The sequence below is a fragment of the Podarcis pityusensis genome (assembly GCF_964106645.2).
Source record: "Podarcis pityusensis genome assembly, chromosome: 18".
NCBI lineage: Eukaryota > Metazoa > Chordata > Lepidosauria > Squamata > Lacertidae > Podarcis > Podarcis pityusensis.
The window spans coordinates 3,150,305-3,168,795 of record NC_138043.1 but is presented as its reverse complement, the minus strand read 5'-3'; the positions used below and the strand labels follow the sequence as shown (position 1 = coordinate 3,168,795).

General features: G+C 49.3%; 2 protein-coding genes across 5 annotated transcripts in view; one reads left to right on the top strand and one right to left on the bottom strand.

The window, feature by feature from the left end:
- GAMT (guanidinoacetate N-methyltransferase) overlaps positions 1 to 18,491 on the bottom strand; it is a 242,831-nt gene that overhangs the window by 146,631 nt on the left and 77,709 nt on the right. The gene's annotated exons all lie outside the window — the stretch shown is intronic.
- TJP3 (tight junction protein 3) overlaps positions 4,378 to 18,491 on the top strand; it is a 68,773-nt gene continuing 54,659 nt past the window's right edge. The window contains exon 1 of one of the 3 annotated variants that reach the window (XM_080988806.1): positions 4,378 to 4,534. Coding sequence is in view for 1 of the 3 variants with exons in the window: in XM_080988803.1 (XP_080844929.1) it covers positions 12,217 to 12,234 (18 nt within the window). In the remaining 2 variants the exon portion in view is untranslated. Of the gene's footprint in view, positions 4,535 to 11,369; positions 11,981 to 12,045; positions 12,235 to 18,491 lie in introns of those variants that run through there. The other 2 variants (XM_080988804.1, XM_080988803.1) reach the window with 2 other exon arrangements.

The following is an 18,491-nucleotide window of genomic DNA, read 5'->3' as shown; positions in this document are numbered from 1 at the left end:
GAGTAACACTGACCAAGATGGGGGTGTGGCTTAGATGTTTAATATGCCTTTACACGGAACCTTGAGGACTAGAAACTTGCTCCGTTTCTAAGGAAAGGGCAACAACTCGGCATCAGAGGGCTGCAGTTTGAGGGGAACCTCAGGGTCATCCAGTCCAACCCCCTGACTGCCAGAAAATTCCTCCTGATGTTGAGTCGGAATCTCCTTCCTCGCCACTGGAAGCCACGGGTTCGAGTCCTACCCTCCAGAGCAGGAGAAAACAAGCTTGCTCCCTCTGATATCCCTTCAGATATTGGAAGACGGCTCTCAGGTATCTCCTCTTTTCCAGGCTAAACATACCCAGCTCCTTCAACCATTCCTCATCAGGCTCGGTTTCCCGACCCTCAATAGCAGAGGCAGTGCCTTCCACGCACAGGACCCAGTTTCAACCCCCAGCCTGAAACTCCAGAGCACGGATGCTGCCAGTCAGTGTACACAAGACTGGGTGGGCCAGCTGACCAGACGACAGCCACCCAGCGAGATCCATGTCCAAGTGGCGAGATTTGAACCCTGATCTCCCAAGTCGACACTCTAATCACTGCTCTTGCATTTGGAAAAGAATGGGAGGAAAATCCTGTTAGCTGTTCGCCGGCCCATCCTAGCCAGCATGACCAATGGTTAAGGTAAAGGGACCCCTGACCATTAGGTCCAGTCATGGTCGACTCTGGGGTTGTGGCGCTCATCTTGCTTTATTGGCCGAGGGAGCCGGCATACAGCTTCCGGGTCATGTGGCCAGCAGGACTAAGCCGCTTCTGGCGAACCAGAGCAGCGCACGGAAACGCCGTTTACCTTCCCGCCAGAGCGGGACCTATTTATCTACTAGCAGTTTGACGTGCTTTCAAACCGCTAGGTTGGCAGGAGCAGGGACCGAGCAGCTCCCGTCGCGGGGATTCGAACCGCCAACATGACCAATGGTTAGGGAGGATAGAAATCAGACTCCGAAATGTCAGAAAGGGGTAAGCTGACTCTCACAGATAACAGAATTTACTAGGGGGGGCACTGGAAAGGCAAAGCGAACAAAAGGCCTTTTCCCCTCCCCAGACATTAGTTCCCATGGGAACACATTGTCCTCCCTTGTTTGCTTTTTACATAACAAAGGCGGATTTGTTTTGCAAAGGTTTGAGACCCTATTTCTGCAAAGGAAGCCCCCTTTGGGACTCCAGATTCCTAGAATTGCTAATAGGGAAGGGGACCTTAACAGGTCATCCAGCTCATCCCCATAATTTCCATTCTGCAATGGGTGGCATTTAACTCCCCCCCACCTTTCACGAGAGGGACGCAGATGGCGCTGTGGGTTAAACCACAGAGCCTAGGACTTGCCGATCAGAAGGTCGGCGGTTCGAATCCCGTGACGGGGTGAGCTCCCGTTGCTCGGTCCCTGCTCCTGCCAACCTAGCAGTTCGAAGCACATCAAAGTGCAACTAGATAAATAGGTACCGCTCCGGCGGGAAGGTAAACAGCGTTTCCGTGCGCTGCTCTGGTTCGCCAGAAGCGGCTTAGTCATGCTGGCCACATGACCCGGAAGCTGTACGCTGGCTCCCTCAGCCAATAAAGCGAGATGAGCGCCGCAACCCCAGAGTCGGCCACGACTGGACTTAACGGTCAGGGGTCCCTTTACCTTTACCCCTGGACCAGAGCACGCTAGGCACTCCTGTCTTCCACTGCCTCCCGCAGTTTGGTCAAACTCATGCTGGTCGCTTCGAGAACACTGTCCCACCATCTTGTCCTCTGTCGTCCCCTTCTCCTTGCGCCCTCCATCTTCCCCATCATCAGGGTCTTTTCCAGGGAGTTTTCTCTTCTCATGAGGTGGCCAAAGTCTTGGAGCCTCAGCTTCAGGATCTGTCCTTCCAGTGAGCACTCGGGGCTGATTTCCCTAAGAATGGAGAGGTTTGATCTTCTTGCAGTCCATGGGACTCCCAAGAGTCTCCTCCAGCACCAAACTGAAAATCACAAATAAAATTTTAAAAAACCAAAAGGGCAGAAATTCTGACATAAAAGGCAAAGGCTATCGCTTCACTAGGAGAGACCAGGGTTCGAATGGGCACCAGTCATTCACTCTCAGCCTAACTATAAAGTTCCAAAAGAAACTCAATCGCAGAAGTATATACGGTACACTGAAAGAGTAAATTCCACCATATTCAGTGAGACTTTACTTCTGCCCCATAAAAAAAATGATTTATATGTTTATTTTTTTGGCACTTTTGTCCTACGCCTTTATTGTGCAAACATCAACTTTCTCAGAGCAGGTTCCAATGTCAGAACCTCCCTGCTCCCAACCTGACTTCTTGTGTCTTTCCAGCAGAATTGTGCATTTGCTTCAGAGTAAGATAAAGGTAAAGGGACCCCTGACCATTAGGTCCAGTCGTGACCGACTCTGGGGTTGCGGCGCTCATCTCGCTTTACTGGCTAAGGGAGCCGGCGTCCAGCTTCCGGGTCATGTGGCCAGCAGGACTAAGCCCCTTCTGGTGAACCAGAGCAGCGCACGGAAACGCCGTTCACCTTCCCGCCGGAGCAGTACCTATTTATCTACTTGCACTTTGACGTGCTTTCAAACAGCTAAGTTGACAGGAGCAGGGACTGAGCAATGGGAGCTCACCCCGTCGTTACCCCGTCGTCACGGGGATTCGAACCGCCAACCTTCTGATCGGCAAGTCCTAGGCTCTGTGGTTTAACCCACAGCGCCAACCGCGTCCCTTTGCTTCAGAGTAGGTACTGATATTTACTTATTTTTATTCAACCAGATTTACGTACAGCTTAATAAACAAGCAAACCAATCTCTAAGCATCTTGCAATGAAACAGTATAAATGTTTGATTTTTTAAAACAGCAACGAAAACTGTAAATATAGGACTGAATCCAACCAAGTTATTACTCAGAGCAGAACTGTCGCATCCAAGCTGAGCCAGACTCAAAGTAGACCCACTGAAATGAATGGACGTGTGTGGCTAACTGAGGTCCATTCATTTATTCTGTGAGTTGAATTAATGCTGGATGCAATCTATTAAAACCATTAAAATATCAGATAAATAAACAGCATTTATTGCTGCTGTTTTTGGGGTCCCCCCCCCCTTCTAGTAATGCCCCAACACAGTCATTTTGACAGGGGTCGCAGCTCAGTTGCTAGGCATACAGAATGAAATTGCCCTCATCCTGAAACCTTGGAAAGCCAGCGCCGGTCAGAGGAGGGTGGATTAACGTCCTGACTCAACACAAGACAGCTTCATATTGAAACCAGCCTATCATTTATAGCCATGTGGAAGACACAAGAGCTTCCCACACTGGAGGAATGGCAGATGGAACTGATGGACTATATGGAACTGGCGGAAATGACTGGCAGAATCCGTGACCAGGGAGAAGAGTCGGTGGAGGAAGATTGGAAGAAATTCAAAGACTATCTGCAGAAACACTGCAAAATTAAAGAATGTTAGAGTGATGTTGGATTGAAAACAAGTGGCTTCCAGCTGTACAGGATTTAAAGTTATAGATAGATTAAGATTAAGGATTAGGATTAAAAAAGTTTAAGGAAATGGAAACTTGGTTTTTAAGAGGTGAAATTTTAATGTTATATTATATTAAGATTAAAGATTGGGATTAAAAAAGAGGGAAAGAAATTGCTGGACAAACAATTTGAACTGGAATACAAAAGAGGGAGGTATGAGGAGGTCCAGAAAATAAGTAAATTTAAAAATGGAGATGAAAAGGTGATATTGTTTTTAACTGTTTTTTTTCTTTTTTGTCTTTTGTTTTTTGTTCTTTTTTTTTTGGATTATGTATTGTGTATTTTTGAATTGTGTATTTCTTTTCTATGTTTTCATGTTTAATCTTTTATCGATGTGTTCTTTTTATTGGAAAATTTAATAAATATCATTTTAAAAAAATCATTTATAGCCATGATGACTAGAAACTTATTTTATTTTAACGGGAAGGACATCAGGAAGAGCTGCTGGACTGTGGAACGGTCTCCCTCGGGAGGTGGTGGTCTCTTCTTCCTTGCATAGGTTGGATGGCCATCTGTCCTGGATGATCTAGTTAAGATTCCTGCATTGTACGGGGTTGGACTGGATGACCTTTGGAGATCCCTTCCCGCCGGACAATTTTGATTCCATATGGAATGGAATTCCTTGCATCAGTTCCGCGAGCGAAAAAAGGATCAATCCCCAGTGGGCTTCTCCAGGCAGGTCTAGGAGCTCCAGAAAGATGCTGCCAGTCCGTGCATGCAATACGGAGCTATAGATGGACCAGCGGCCGGACTTCTCCTAACGAGACTCGGCGCTCTCCCTGGGCCTGAACGGAAGGGGTTAAAGGCAAGCGGCTCTGCCGCATTCCTGGGCAAAAGTCATGACACCTGCTTGGAGGCTTGGAGGAAGGAAGGAAAGAAACAAGAGGCGAGGAGGAGGAGGAGGAGGAGGAGGAAAGTCTGCGCTCCGGATCGCCCCGCGCTTCGTTGGGGCTCCTGCGCCCCAGAGCCGTCGCTGAGGAGCCCCCCAGCCTGGCAGGTTAGTCTTGGGGCGCGGGGGGGCAGCAGGGGGCGCCCCCACTTCCCTACCCAAATCAACCTCTCCAGAAAGCGTCCTTGCGCCCAGGGCGCACGCCTTCTTTGGAGAGCTCAGGTGGCTGAATGGGGAGGGGACGCTGTTTGCGCCCCCCCCCCCACTTCGGAAAGGAAGAGAGCCCCCATCCCCGGGATTGCTTCCCAGGGCCCCGATCCCGGCGCTCGCTCCACGCCCCGATCCACCAAAGGGCCCTACAGGTGGACTGAGTCTCTTGCAAGTTTTGTGTTTTGAGGGCGTTCGTTCTGGTACCTCGGAGTGTAGGCGTCCCCCTACTCGGGACTTACTCCCGAGTAGCAGAGCACAGTTTCCTGCCCTGACTTGCCTCCAACAAAGTTCCTAGGGTTGCATGGGGAAGCGGGGGTCCATGACTTTCGCTGGGTTTACTCTGAGTAGGACCTACAGGGAAGGCAAACCCTATCCGGCGGTGGGAAAGGTGTCTGCGTAGCAAAGGCGACTTCCTGGTTTCCTGCACGTGGCTCCTGTTTTCGATTCCTCCCCTCCTTCTCAGCCCTCTCTCCCTTTTTAAATTCGCAAATATGTTTCTTCAACCGCCATGGATCTTTGCCTAAAGCGCCCAGCCAGCGGCGTTTTCTGGAGAGGCGAAGTAGATCTTTTCTTTTTGGCAAGGCTGCCAAAATCAAAATAATCCCAGTGACCTCATTTAAAGTCACCCGGCCGCCGGCAAGCCTCACTTACCTGGGAGTCAGCGAGAAGCCCTATTGGGCCCAGTGGGGCTGACTCCTGAGTAGGCAGGGATAGGCTTCTGCTGAGTCGCACGAACTTCTTCATCCCTGTTCTTGTTTGAAGACACACCTTGCCTCTCCCTCAAAGGCCCGAAGGCAATTCAGTTAAATGTATGCCTGCGTTATAAAATCTTCATGGCCTTTATGAGAAACTTCGCTTCTCTGGAAACTTAACAGAGGCATAACTGTATGTGCGTCCCCTTCTTGTATTTTTTATTGCATTTCTGTCCTACTTTTAGCCCCCTGCAGGCAGCTGAGGGTGGCATAGCATTGGTTCTCCCCCCTCGTTTAATATCTGAGAAACTCAAGATATATATCACATTTTTCCGTGTGTAAGCAAATGTCCAGGATTTTGCAGCGATCGCCCCCTCAAAAGCTTTCCACAGTAAATATAGGCCTGAATCCAATGAAGTTATTACTCGAAGCAGAACCGTTGCATCCAGGCTGAGCAGTACTCAAAGTAAAAAGGTAAAGGTAAAGGGACCCCTGACCATTAGGTCCAGTTGTGGCCGACTCTGGGGTTGCGGCGCTCATCTCGCTTTACTGGCCGAGGGAGCCGGCGTACAGCTTCCGGGTCATGTGGCCAGCAGGACTAAGCCGCTTCTGGCGAACCAGAGCAGCGCACGGAAACGCCATTTACCTTCCCACCGGAGAGGTACCTATTTATCTACTTGCACTTTGATGTGCTTTCGAACTGCTAGGTTGGCAGGAGCAGGGACCGAGCAACGGGAGCTCACCCCGTCATTGCGGGGATTCGAACCGCTGACCTTCTGATCGGCAAGCCCTAGGCTCTGTGGTTTAACCAATAGCGCCACCTGTGTACTCAAAGTAGACCCACTGAAATGAAAGGGCATGTGTGGCTAAATGAGACCCATTCATGTATTCTGTGAGTTGAATTAATGCTGGATGAAATCCATTAAAATCATAAACATATCAGATAAATAAACAGTGTTTGTTGCTGCTGTTTTGGGGGTGTTTTCCTCTACTCCTAGTAATGCCCCAACACAGCCATTCTGACTAGGGTCACAGCTCAGCTGTTTGGCATGCAGAATGTGATAGGTTCAATCCCCTCTCTCAGCTGCAGGTGGTTCTGAAAATTGCCCCCATCCACTGCCAGTCAGAGGCAGTAGTAATACAGGGCTCATGGATTAACACCGTAGGGGTCAGCAGACTTTTTCAGCAGGGGGCCGGTCCACTGTCCCTCAGACCTTGTGGGGGGCCGGACTATATTTTGGGAAAAAAAATAATGAACGAATTCCTATGCCCCACAAATAACCCAGAGATGCATTTTAAATAAAAACACACATTCTACTCATGTAAAAACACCAGGCAGGCCTCACAATTAACCCAGAGATGCATTTTAGATAAAAGGGCACATTCTACTCATGTAAAGGTAAAGGGACCCCTGACCATTACGTCCAGTCGCGGGGGTTGCGGCGCTCATCTCACTTTATTGGCCGAGGGAGCCGGCATACAGCTTCTGGGTCATGTGGCCAGCAGGACTAAGCCGCTTCTGGCGAACCAGAGCAGCGCACGGAAACGCCGTTTACCTTCCCACCAGAGAGGTACCTATTTATCTACTTGCACTTTGATGTGCTTTCGAACTGCTAGGTTGGCAGGAGCAGGGACCGAGCAACGGGAGCTCACCCCGTCATTGCGGGGATTCGAACCGCTGACCTTCTGATCGGCAAGCCCTAGGCTCTGTGGTTTAACCCATAGCGCCACCCGTGTCCCTATTCCACATGTAAAAACATGCTAATTCCCAGACCGTTCGCGGGCCGAATTGAGAAGGCGATTGGGCCGGATCTGGCCCCCGGGCCTGCTCATGATTAATAACTCAACATAAGGCACCTTCATATAGAAATCAGCCTCTTTCATTTATAACTGTGCAACACGGAGTTGGTCTGCCAATGGGCCCACTGCCCGTAGTTGGAAAAAGCTGGAAAAAATGCCAATAGATTTCAGATTTGTCAACCCATGTGCTCCTTGGGTTTCAGATTGTAAGAGTCTGAGAAACCCAGGACACAATTTTTCACAGCCCTCTAGCGGCTATGATGGCTCACTTACCAAAACTCATGTATTTAGCATTAACAGTGGAAGTGGATTCCAAACGCCTTGCGAGTCGGAACGTTTTGGCTCCTGAACGCCACAAACCCGGAAGTGAGCGTTCCGGTTTGCGAACGTTCTTTTGGAAGCCGGACGTACGTCGCGGCTTCCAATTGGCTGCAGGAGCTTCCTGCAGCCAATCAGAAGCTGTGCCTTGGTTTCCAAACGTTTTGGAAGTCGAATGGACTTCCGGAATGGATTCCTTTTGCCGTCCTAGGTACCACTGTACCATACTTGATTCTGACGAAACTAAGCCGCCTTGTATCTCAAATCCAACCCCTGATTTCATATACAGTGGTACCTCGGGTTACATACGCTTCAGGTTACCTACGCTTCAGGTTACAGACTCCGCTAACCCAGAAATAGTGCTTCAGGTTAAGAACTTTGCTTCAGGATGAGAACAGAAATTGTGTTCCGGTGGCGCAGTGGCAGCAGGAGGCCCCATTAGCTAAAGTGGTGCTTCAGGTTAAGAACAGTTTCAGTTTAAGAACGGACCTCCGGAACGAATTAAGTACTTAACCCGAGGTACCACTGTATTTTTATTATAAATTTTATTTTTCACTTTTCCAGTATTACTTTTGACATAAAGACAACCCCATCTTTCCCAACAAATTTATATATATATATTGACTTCTTTTGCAGTTTCTTACATTTTTTAATTTATATCACCGCATCTCTTCCACTACTCCGATCAATAGTTATCTTTCATCGATTACAGTCTAAACAGTAAACTGTTTAATGATTATTTGCTGATACAGTATTTAATTTTAACATTTACTATTATGTTCTGATGGATTGTTGAATGTTGCTTTGTTTCATATGATTTGTTTATTTTAAATTTACTGCGATTCTTTATATTGGATCAGATTTTTACTGTTAATGCTTGATGTTTTTTGGGGGGGTTGGAAGACGCCCAGAGTGGCGGGAGCAATCAAGGCCGATGGGCTGGGTATAAATAAATAAATTGTTATTGTTGTTGTTGTCTTTAAACATTAATTTTAACTGTTTTGTTTAAGTTACCGTAATCCTGCTAATGTACTTACATGTGTACTGTACAATAGCATTTCAAATAATCCACAAATTTTCCCCAGTCTTTTATAAAGTTTTCCCCCTTCTTGGTTCCTTATTGCTCCCGTAAATTTTGCCACTGGGACTAGAGTATTCTTTCCATTTCTCAGCGTATATCCTCCTGGCTGCGGTCGTAGCAGACATAAACAGTTATGATTTCATATAGATATTTTTAAATAGTCCACGAAAGGCCTCCCATTCGTCTCTAAAAATATTTAATGAGGGGGTGCCGAATGGATGGTCAAGCCCCTTTTTGAAGAAATGTAAGCGCTTTGCAATATAGACGATCAGCTTCAGGTCCTGGGTATAATTCTTACTATTTATATACCGCCCATCTGACTGGGTTGCCCCAGGCACTCTGGGTGGCTTCCAACAAAATGCTAAAACACCAAAACCCTCAAACCTTCCTGTGCAGCCTGTTGTTGTTGTTGTTTAGTCGTTTAGTCCTGTCCGCCTCTTCGTGACCCCCTGGACCAGAGCACACCAGGCCCTCCTGTCTTCCACTGCCTCCCGCAGTTTGGTCAAACTCATGCTGGTCGCTTCGAGAACACTGTCCCACCATCTCGTCCTCCGTCGTCCCCTTCTCCTTGTGCCCTCCATCTTTCCCAACATCAGGGTCTTTTCCAGGGAGTCTTCTCTTCTCCTGAGGTGGCCAAAGTCTTGGAGCCTCAGCTTCAGGATCTGTCCTTCCAGTGAGCACTCAGGGCTGATTTCCTTAAGAATGGAGAGGTTTGATCTTGCAGTCCATGGGACTCTCAAGAGTCTCCTCCAGCACCAGAATTCAAAAGCATCCATTCTTCAGCGATCAGCCTTCTTTATGGTCCAGCTCTCACTTCCATGCATCACTACTGGGAAAACCATGGCTTTGACTATACGGACCTTTGTTGGCAAGGTGATGTCTCTGCTTTTTAAGATGCTGTCTAGGTTTGTCATTGCTTTTCTCCCAAGAAGCAGGCGTCTTCTAATTTCGTGGCTGCTGTCACCATCTGCAGTGATCATGGAGCCCAAGAAAGTAAAATCTCTCACTGCCTCCATTTCTTCCCCTTCTGTTTGCCAGGAGGTGATGGGCCCAGTGGCCATGATCTTTGTTTTTTTTGATGTTGAGCTTCAGACCATATTTTGCACTCTCCTCTTTCACCCTCATTAAAAGGTTCTTTAATTCCTCCTCACTTTCTGCCATCAAAGTTGTGTCATCTGCATATCTGAGGTTGTTGATATTTCTTCCGGCAATCTTAATTCCGGCTTGGGATTCATCCAGCCCAGCTTTTTGCGGTCTAAAGGTAAAGGTACCCCTGCCCGTAGGGGCCAGTCTTGCCAGACTCTAGGGTTGTGCGCTCATCTCACTCTAGAGGCCGGGAGCCAGCGCTGTCCGCAGACACTTCCGGGTCACCTGGCCAGCGTGACAAGCTGCATCTGGCGAGCCAGCGCAGCACACGGAACGCCGTTTACCTTCCCGCTAGTAAGCGGTCCCTATTTATCTACTTGCACCCGGGGTGCTTTCGAACTGCTAGGTTGGCAGGCGCTGGGACCGAACGACGGGAGCGCACCCCGCCGTGGGGATTCGAACCACCGACCATGCGACAGGCAAGTCCTAGGCACTGAGTTTTTACCCACAGCGCCACACGCGTTCCTCTTTTGTGGCCTAGCATGGGACAATGTGAAATTGTCTGATTTTTCCTTTAAAGAAACAAGCCATCTGAGCAAGGTTCAGTCGCATGTGCATTCTGGGGGGAAATGCTTCCCCCAAGGCGTTCCAGAGAGCTGGCTTTCTAAGATCCCTGCCCCGAGGACCTTGCAAATCTGTAAATGGAGAGGGACGCTACTGCCAGAGTTGAAATGAAGGCAGCGGTGCCTAAGAGGTTAAGCTAAAGGGGTCAATTTCTGAGCCAGTCCTTTGTTTGTTTGCGATCCAGCTGCAATTCTGAGCTCCGAGAAATGGATTTGTAAGATCCTGTGGGATTTCCCTAAACCGCCTGCCCCGGTCCGCTGTTGACCAACCACCGGTCTTTGTGTCTGCTTGAGTTCGCTAACCTTAAATAATCTAGATTTCCCCTTTCACAGCCAAATGTCAATATTTGCCACTGAGAGAAGTGGAATGCGACTGGGCAAAGGTAGATAGGGAAAGAGAGATAGACGATTGAGGGGCGAAGGTAAACCCTGGATTTTCAGGCTTATGAGAATAAAACTGCTGCATGGAGCCACTGTTTACCTCCTCCTATAGCTCCCATAAACTCGCGCTGGTGCAGGTTTTGTATTTTATTATTATTGATAATAATAACATTTCTATACACCTTTCATCCGAGGATCCACAAGGCAGTTTGCAATACAAAACACACAAAAATACATAGCATCATAACAAACAAAGCAATAACCCCCCCAGGCAACCAGTTTCCAGCTTTCAGACTACAACTCCCATCGTCCACCGCTAAGCTAGCAGTGGACGATGTCCGTTGTAGTCCAAGGCACCAAGTTGCGGGCTACACTCTTAGACCCAAGTCCACGTGTTTTTTTAAATTTACTTTATTCTTTTGTTTTGCAAGGGTTCTATTCTGCTTGATTGCAACGGAACCTCAAAGAAGAATAAAGCAGGGAAACTATATATTTTTAAAAGCAGCTTAAAACGTTCAGAAAATAAAATCGAGGATAAGCTAATAAGCGGATGAAAAAACACACGCCTATGTTCCGCATGTCTGGGTAGGCTTGCAATATAAAACACACAAAAATACATAGCATAATAACAAACAAAACAATACCCCCCCCAGCTGACCAGTTTCCAGCTTTCGGACTACAACGCCCATCGTCCACCGCTAAGCTAGCAGTGGACGATGGGCGTTGTAGTCCGAGACGCTGTAGAGGGCCCCAAGTTGGGGGCTACACTCTTAGACCCAAGTCCACGTGCACATTCCTGCATTGCAAAGGGTTGGACTAAATGTCTTCTGGGATCCCTTTCCCCCTCTACAATTCTAGGATTGCCATCGGCAATCGGAAACCTGCCCTATCGAGCGGAAGCCCCGCAAAGAGAGCATTGCAGCAGTCCAGCCCGACAGCAGCTGGCCTCTCCCGGTCCAGCCTGATTTATTTTCGTAGCTCCGTCCTGCAAAATCTCCCGGCCTCGATTCCCTGAGAGACTTGGGCAGCGGGAGGGAAGACCCCTGAAATCCTGGCCACCGGCTGCCAGCCCGTGCCGGCGACAACACACACAGAGAGGGAGCCGACTCCAGATAAGGCCGCTTCCGGTGTCCAGCCCCAGATAGGATTTCAGCCTTTGTTGCTTTCTCAGTGTCCTTGCGGTTATCGGAAACCCCCGGTCCGTCGCGAGCCGGCCAGAGGCAGATCTTGGGAGATGTTTTCTTTGCGAGAGGCAGCTGAGAATTCCCTGTTTTTGAAGTTTCTCTGCACCGAGTGGTTTTCCTTTGGGGCCTCTGCCAGCCGGCGAGGGAACTGGAGAGTTCTGGCTCCACCTGGAATCTAGGTGTGTCTTTGGGGAGGGTACACCTGTTCGCTGGAAGAGGTGGGGCCGGGGTGCGGAAGAGGAAGGAAAACCAGAGCTGACAGGCCAGGGAGGGAGAAAACCTGGAATATAAATATATATATTCTGGAAGCCTGCCTTCTGTCGGGCCTGGGCAAACCTCTTCGGGGCTGTGGACAGGTGAGCACACCTGTTTCCCACCTGGCAAAGATGTCTGGCCCAAGCTGGTTCTGAGCACCATGGCCGTGCGATTTCAGGCAAGTAAATTTTGCGTTGTTTGGCAGCCTTCGCCTCGCGACCTACTTCCAGCGTGCAAAAAAATACGGGCTTATCTCTGAGCCGGAAAACGAGGAGGTTTGTCTGCCCAGTTTAACAACATTCTTGTTTTCTCTATTTTTTTCTGGCAAGGCGGTTGCGGAGGGAAACGTGTAACCCGAGCCGTGTTTAATTGAAAGGGCTGCATTCAAGGCAGGAGCCTGGGAACCGTAGCGTGTAGCTGCACGCTACAGTTCCCCAGATTTTTCCCTCCTGGGGTGTGTGTGCTTTAAAAGTGCAGCCTTAATCTCACGGCCGTTTGAGTCGCCTAGCTGTCAACTTTCCCCTTTTCTTGTGAGGAATCCTATTTGGAATAAGGGAATTTAAAAAAGGGAAACGTTGACAGCTATGGGCAGGTGGGTTGTTCATTTGGGGATGAGGGCCTGGCACTCTGGACATGCTCAGAGGTACCCCCTTTTCTTTCTGGGTTAGAGTGTTTAGATTAATTCAGGGCGCCCTGTGCTTTTTGGACACGGAGTTGGAAAGCTGTGTCTCTGGGTACGTGCAGAGTGCATTTGGAGTAAAGAGGACTGGGGTTGTGGGTTTTTTTGGGTGGGGGGACCCTGGATTTTGAGGATGGAAAAATCAGGTTGTTTCTTTCTCGTGGGACGAACTGCAGTTTAGGAGTCAACCTCTCCCTGCAACCGAAGCTTTCCACCTGGTTTCCTTGTAAAACAGTCAGTAATCCAACAGGTGTGTCTTGTCTCCTGGCATGGAGAAACTGCCAAATGTGGCCTCTTGGCCCGATGTTAACCCTGCCGTTTCGAAAGGGCAGAGGAGCGACAGCTCTCTTTGGGTGTTGGCTACGCGTGAACCACTCCAGGCTCTCACTAGGACAACAAAAGGGACTTCCTGTAGTTTCTGCCTGGCAAAACGTCCCAGGAATGTGGGATTGGCCTTTCTGTGAGAGCGGCTGTTTACCCACTTTTGTCCTGGCTCTCCAGGTGAGGACAAGGGTGGCGCTGTGGGTTAAACCACAGAGCCTAGGGCTTGCCGATCAGAAGGTCGGCGGTTCGAATCCCCGCAATGATGGGGTGAGCTCCCGTTGCTTGGTCCCTGCTCCTGCCAACCTAGCAGTTCGAAAGCACACCAGCGCAAGTAGATAAATAGGTACCACTCCGGCGGGAAGGTAAACGGCGTTTCTGTGCGCTGCTCTGGTTCGCCAGAAGCGGCTTAGTCCTGCTGGCCACAGGACCAGGAAGCTGTACGCCGGCTCCCTTGGCCAGGAAAGCGAGATGAGCGCCGCAACCCCAGAGTCGGCCACGACTGGACCTAATGGTCAGGGGTCCCTTTACCTTTTACCTCCAGGTGAGCGATTCAGGAAACCTTGAGAGCGCTTGAGAGCCTCCTCCAGTTGCACGAGGGGAGTGTCGCTGAGTGGGTAGAGCACCCGCGATTGCAAGCGCCGGAGGTTGCAGGTTGCATCCTCCTCCTGGTTAAGAACGTGACTGTTTGGGGTAGGGGGAAGAGACCCCTCTCTCAGCCTGAGATGCTGGAGAACGGCTGCCGGTCAGAGCAGGCAGTATTGGGGCAAGGCAGCAAGCGGAGAATTACACATGGGCATCAGAGGATACCTGTGGATCAGACCACCCAGATACCCCCATGGCAAACTCGCAATCTGGACCCCAGCACAACATCCCCTCTCCCTTCTTTTGTATCCAGAAACTGGCGTCCAGGAACATTGCTGCCTCCAGCCGGGGAAGCCGAGAGTAGCCATCATGCCTAGTGGTCACCGAAAGTCAGACTCCCCTCCTCCGTGAATTTCCCTCGCCCTCTTTTAAAGCCATCCAAGTCGAGGACCATCCTGGCCTCCTGTGGCAGGCAGTTCCATAGTTTAACTACGAGCTGTGCAAATTGTTAAGAGTTGGAAGGGGTCGCCTTGGAGCCCTGGCAAAGAAGGGATTTCTTTCATGGAAAGATGCTAGGCCGGGCACATATAATATTTTTGTCCGCAGATAACCGGAAGCTGTACGCCGGCTCCCTTGGCCACTAAAGCGAGATGAGCGCCGCAACCCCAGAGTCGGCCGCGACTGGACCTAATGGTCAGGGGTCCCTTTAACTTTAGCTTTTAACCCTCCGCCGAAGTATTTCGTAGATCCCTCTTTCTTTCTCCCCCCCCTCTCTTCCTCTTTCTTTCTCCCCCCCCTTCCTCTTTCTTCCTTCCTCTTTCTTTCTTTCTTTCTTTCTTTCCCCCTCTTTCTCGCTCTTTCTTTCTTTCTTTCTTCCCCCTCTTTTTCCCTCTCTCTTTCTCTCTCTCTCTTTCTTCTTCTTCCTTCCTTCCTTCCTTCCCCCCTCTTCCTTCCTTCCTTCCTTCCTTCCTTTCTTCCTTTGTCTCTTTCTCACTCCCTCCCCCTCTCTCTTTCTTCCTCTTTCTTTCTTTCTTTCCTCCTTCCTTCCTTCCTTCCTTCCTTCCCCCTCTTTCTCTCTCTCTTTCTCCCCTCTTTCTTCCTTCCTTCCTTCCTTCCTTCCTTCCTTCCTTCCTTTCTTCCCCCTCTTTCTCTCTCTCCCCTCCCTTTCTTTCTTTCTTTCTTTCTTTCTTTCTTTCTTTTCTTTCTTTCTTTCTCCCTCCCTCCCTCTCTCCCTCCCTCCCTTCCTCTCTCTCTCTTTCTCTTTCTTCCTCTTTCTTTCTTTCCCTCTCTCCCTCCCTCCCTTACTCTTTCTTTCTTCCTTCCTTCCTTCCTTCCTTCCTTCCTTCCTTCCTTCCTTCCTCTCTCTCTCTCTCTCTCTCTCTCCCTCCCTCTCTTTCTCCCCCCCCCCTTCTCTTCCTCTCCCTTTCGGCAACATTCGCCTCTTCCTTTCTTCAGCCACCTTGACCTAATTTCACCACGAATTATTCCCCCCCCCCTTCTTCCAAAACTTCTTGGAATGCTTTATCTGCCTGCCGGCGGTTAAGTTATTTATTTCTTTAAAGAGAGCCCATTTTTCAGCCGAAAGAGCTGATCCGCTTATCGAAATACCTCCATGCTTCAGAGTGGCAGATTTAAAGGGGTCATTATCGCCTTAGAGCCCCATCTGAGGTAAGCCAATTATTACAGACCCCATATACCCTGCGGAAAATAAAATAAATAAATCGGGGCTAGTAAAAAAAGCTCGTTTTTAAAAGCAAGCATAAACAGCTCCCTTCCTCAATTAGAAGTAAAGGGGGCACTTTAAATAAAAAAATTGGCTAGCATTGATTTTGGGGAGGGGGCAGATAGTGTTTTGCTTGCGCCCTGCAAGTCACGCGTGACAGCGCTTTGTTTCCCAGCAGCAAATCCCACGCTAGGCGTCATTTAGGGAAATAAAAAGGGCCGATTTTATAGAATGGTAGAGTTGCAAGGGACCCCTAGAGTCATCTAGTCTGACCCCCCGCGATGAAGGCATCGTTATGGCCGCCGTACAAATCTATGCTTAAGGTTGAATCCTTACAAGACAGAAGGACTGTTTTTGGGGGACAGGGGGTGGGTAGGTGTGGGGGACTCCCTGGTCCTGAATGGGGTCACTCTGCCCCCAAAGGACCAGGTGCGCAGCCTGGGGGTCATTCTGGACTCACAGCTGTCCATGGAGGCGCAGGTCAGTTCTGTGTCCAGGGCAGCTCCATCTGGTACGCAGGATGAGACCCTCCTTGCCCATGGACTGTCTGGCCAGAGTGGTGCATGCTCTGGTTATCTCCTGCTTGGACTACTGCAATGTGCTCTATGTGGGGCTCCCTTTGAAGGTGACTTGGAAACTACAACTAATCCAGAATGCGGCAGCTAGACTGGTGACTGGGAGTGGCCACCGAGACCATATAACACTTGAAAGACTTCCATTGGCTCCCAGGACATTTCCGGGCACACTTCAAAGGGTTGGTGCTGACCTTTCAAGCCCTAAACGGCCCAGTTTCCCTGAAGGAGCGTCTCCACCCCCATCATTCAGCCCGGACACTGAGGTCCAGCTCCGAGGGCCTTCTGGCGGTTCCCTCCCTGCGAGAAGCGAGCTTACAGGGAACCAGGCAGAGGGCCTTCTCGGTGGTGGCACCCGTCCTGTGGAACGCCCTCCCATCAGTTGTCAAGGAAATAAACAACTATCTGACTTTTAGAAGACATCTGAAGGCAGCCCTGTTCAGGAAAGTTTTTAGTGTTTGATGTTCTGTTGTGCTTTTAATATTTAGAATGAATTGATTTTAGAATGTATTTTGATTAATGGATTGTGATTTTATGTAAACTGTGTCCCTTTTACTGTTATTAACTGTTATTAGCCACTCTGAGCCCTGCTTCGGCTGGGGCAGGCGGGATATAAATTTATTATTATTATTATTATTATTATTATTATTATTATTAATTCTGCTGGGAGCAGCCCAGAGTGGCTGAGGAAACCCAGCCAGATGGGCAGGGTATAAATAATAAATTGTGGTGGTGGTGGTTGTTAACGCGATTGTGCATTTGGGTTCTGGTCACCTCTCCTCAAAGCGGACATTGGAAAACATTCAGGAAAGGGGCGACTCGGATGACCAAGGGGATTGAAAGGTTTGGGACTATTTAGTTTTAAAGTAAAGGGGCATGAGGAGCAACATGATTGTTGTTGTTTAGTCGTTTAGTCATGTCCGCCTCTTCGTGACCCCCTGGACCAGAGCACGCCAGGCCCTCCTGTCTTCCACCGCCTCCCGCAGTTTGGTCAAACTCATGCTGGTAGCTTCGAGAACACTGTCCAACCATCTCGTCCTCCGTCATCCCCTTATCCTTGTGCCCTCAATCTTTCCAACATCAGGGTCTTTTCCAGGGAGTCTTCTCTTCTCCTGAGGTGGCCAAAGTCTTGGAGCCTCAGCTTCAGGATCTGTCCTTCCAGTGAGCACTCAGGGCTGATTTCCTTCAGAATGGAGAGGTTGGATCTTCTTGCAGTCCATGGGACTCTCAAGAGTCTCCTCCAGCACCAGAATTCAAAAGCATCCATTCTTCGGCGATCAGCCTTCTTTATGGTAGCAACATGGTAGAAGTCTATAAAATTCTGCCTGGCGTTTAGTTATTAGAGTTTGGCTGAGAAAGGAGCAGCAAGCGAAAGATTTCCCTCTTTGCCGCCTCACCTGGTAGCTGCTATTCCCCAGTGCCCAGCGCATCAACTTCCATAAATACACAACTCTTATTATTGAGGGGAAGTGCATGGAACGGGTCTCGGTGTTTCGATTTCTGGGAACGGAGTTGAGAGATGACCTAACCTGGGGAGAAAACAGCAAAGACCCGATGAAGAGAGCACAGCAGAGGTTATATTTTCAGAGAATCCTCCGGAAAAACAATCTCTCAAAGGACCTGTTGATGGCATTTTACCATTGCACTGTGGAGAGCGTACTAACTTACGGTCTGTGTGTGTGGTTTGGGAGCTGCACGGCCAGGGAAAAAACAATGGTGTCCAGGATTGTAAAGACTGCGGAGAGAATAATTGGGCGCACTCTTCCCACCTTGGATCAAATCTATGCTTTCAGGTGCCATAAGAAAGTGGCAGAGATAGCGCAGGATAGTACGCGCCCCGGAAATGATCTCTTTCAGCTTCTGCCTTCTGGAAGAAGGTACAGGGTTATAAAGACAAGGACTAGCCGCCTGAGAAACAGTTTCTATCCAAATGCGATTTTGGTTTTAAACGCAGGGTAAGGTAGTCTCTAGGGGTTAAACCACAGAGCCTAGGACTTGCCCATCGGAAGGTCGGCGGTTCGAATCCCCGCGATGACGGGGTGAGCTCCCGTTGCTCGGTCCCTGCTCCTGCCAACCTAGCAGTTCGAAAGCACGTCAAAGCGCAAGTAGATAAATAGGTACCACTCCGGCGGGAAGGTAAACGGCATTTCCGTGCGCTGCTCTGGTTCGCCAGAAGCGGCTTAGTCATGCTGGCCACATGACCCAGAAGCTGTACACCGGCTCCCTCGACCAATAAAGCGAGATGAGCGCCGCAACCCCAGAGTCGGCCACGACTGGACCTAGTGGTCAGGGGTCCCTTTACCTTTAAGGTAGTCTCTATGGGAGTATATTGTATTTAATTATGGGGTATCAGAGTTTTTAGGGGGCTAACCAGGCTGGGATAGCCGGGATAGCAGGCTTGTTGGTTTCTGAATGTCTGATGTAGATTTTCAGTTTCGTTGTTCTCTATGGGACAATGACAATAAAGATTATCGTATTGTACAGTGGTACCTCGGGTTACAGATGCTTCAGGTTACATACGCCTCAGGTTACAGACTCCGCTAACCCAGAAATAG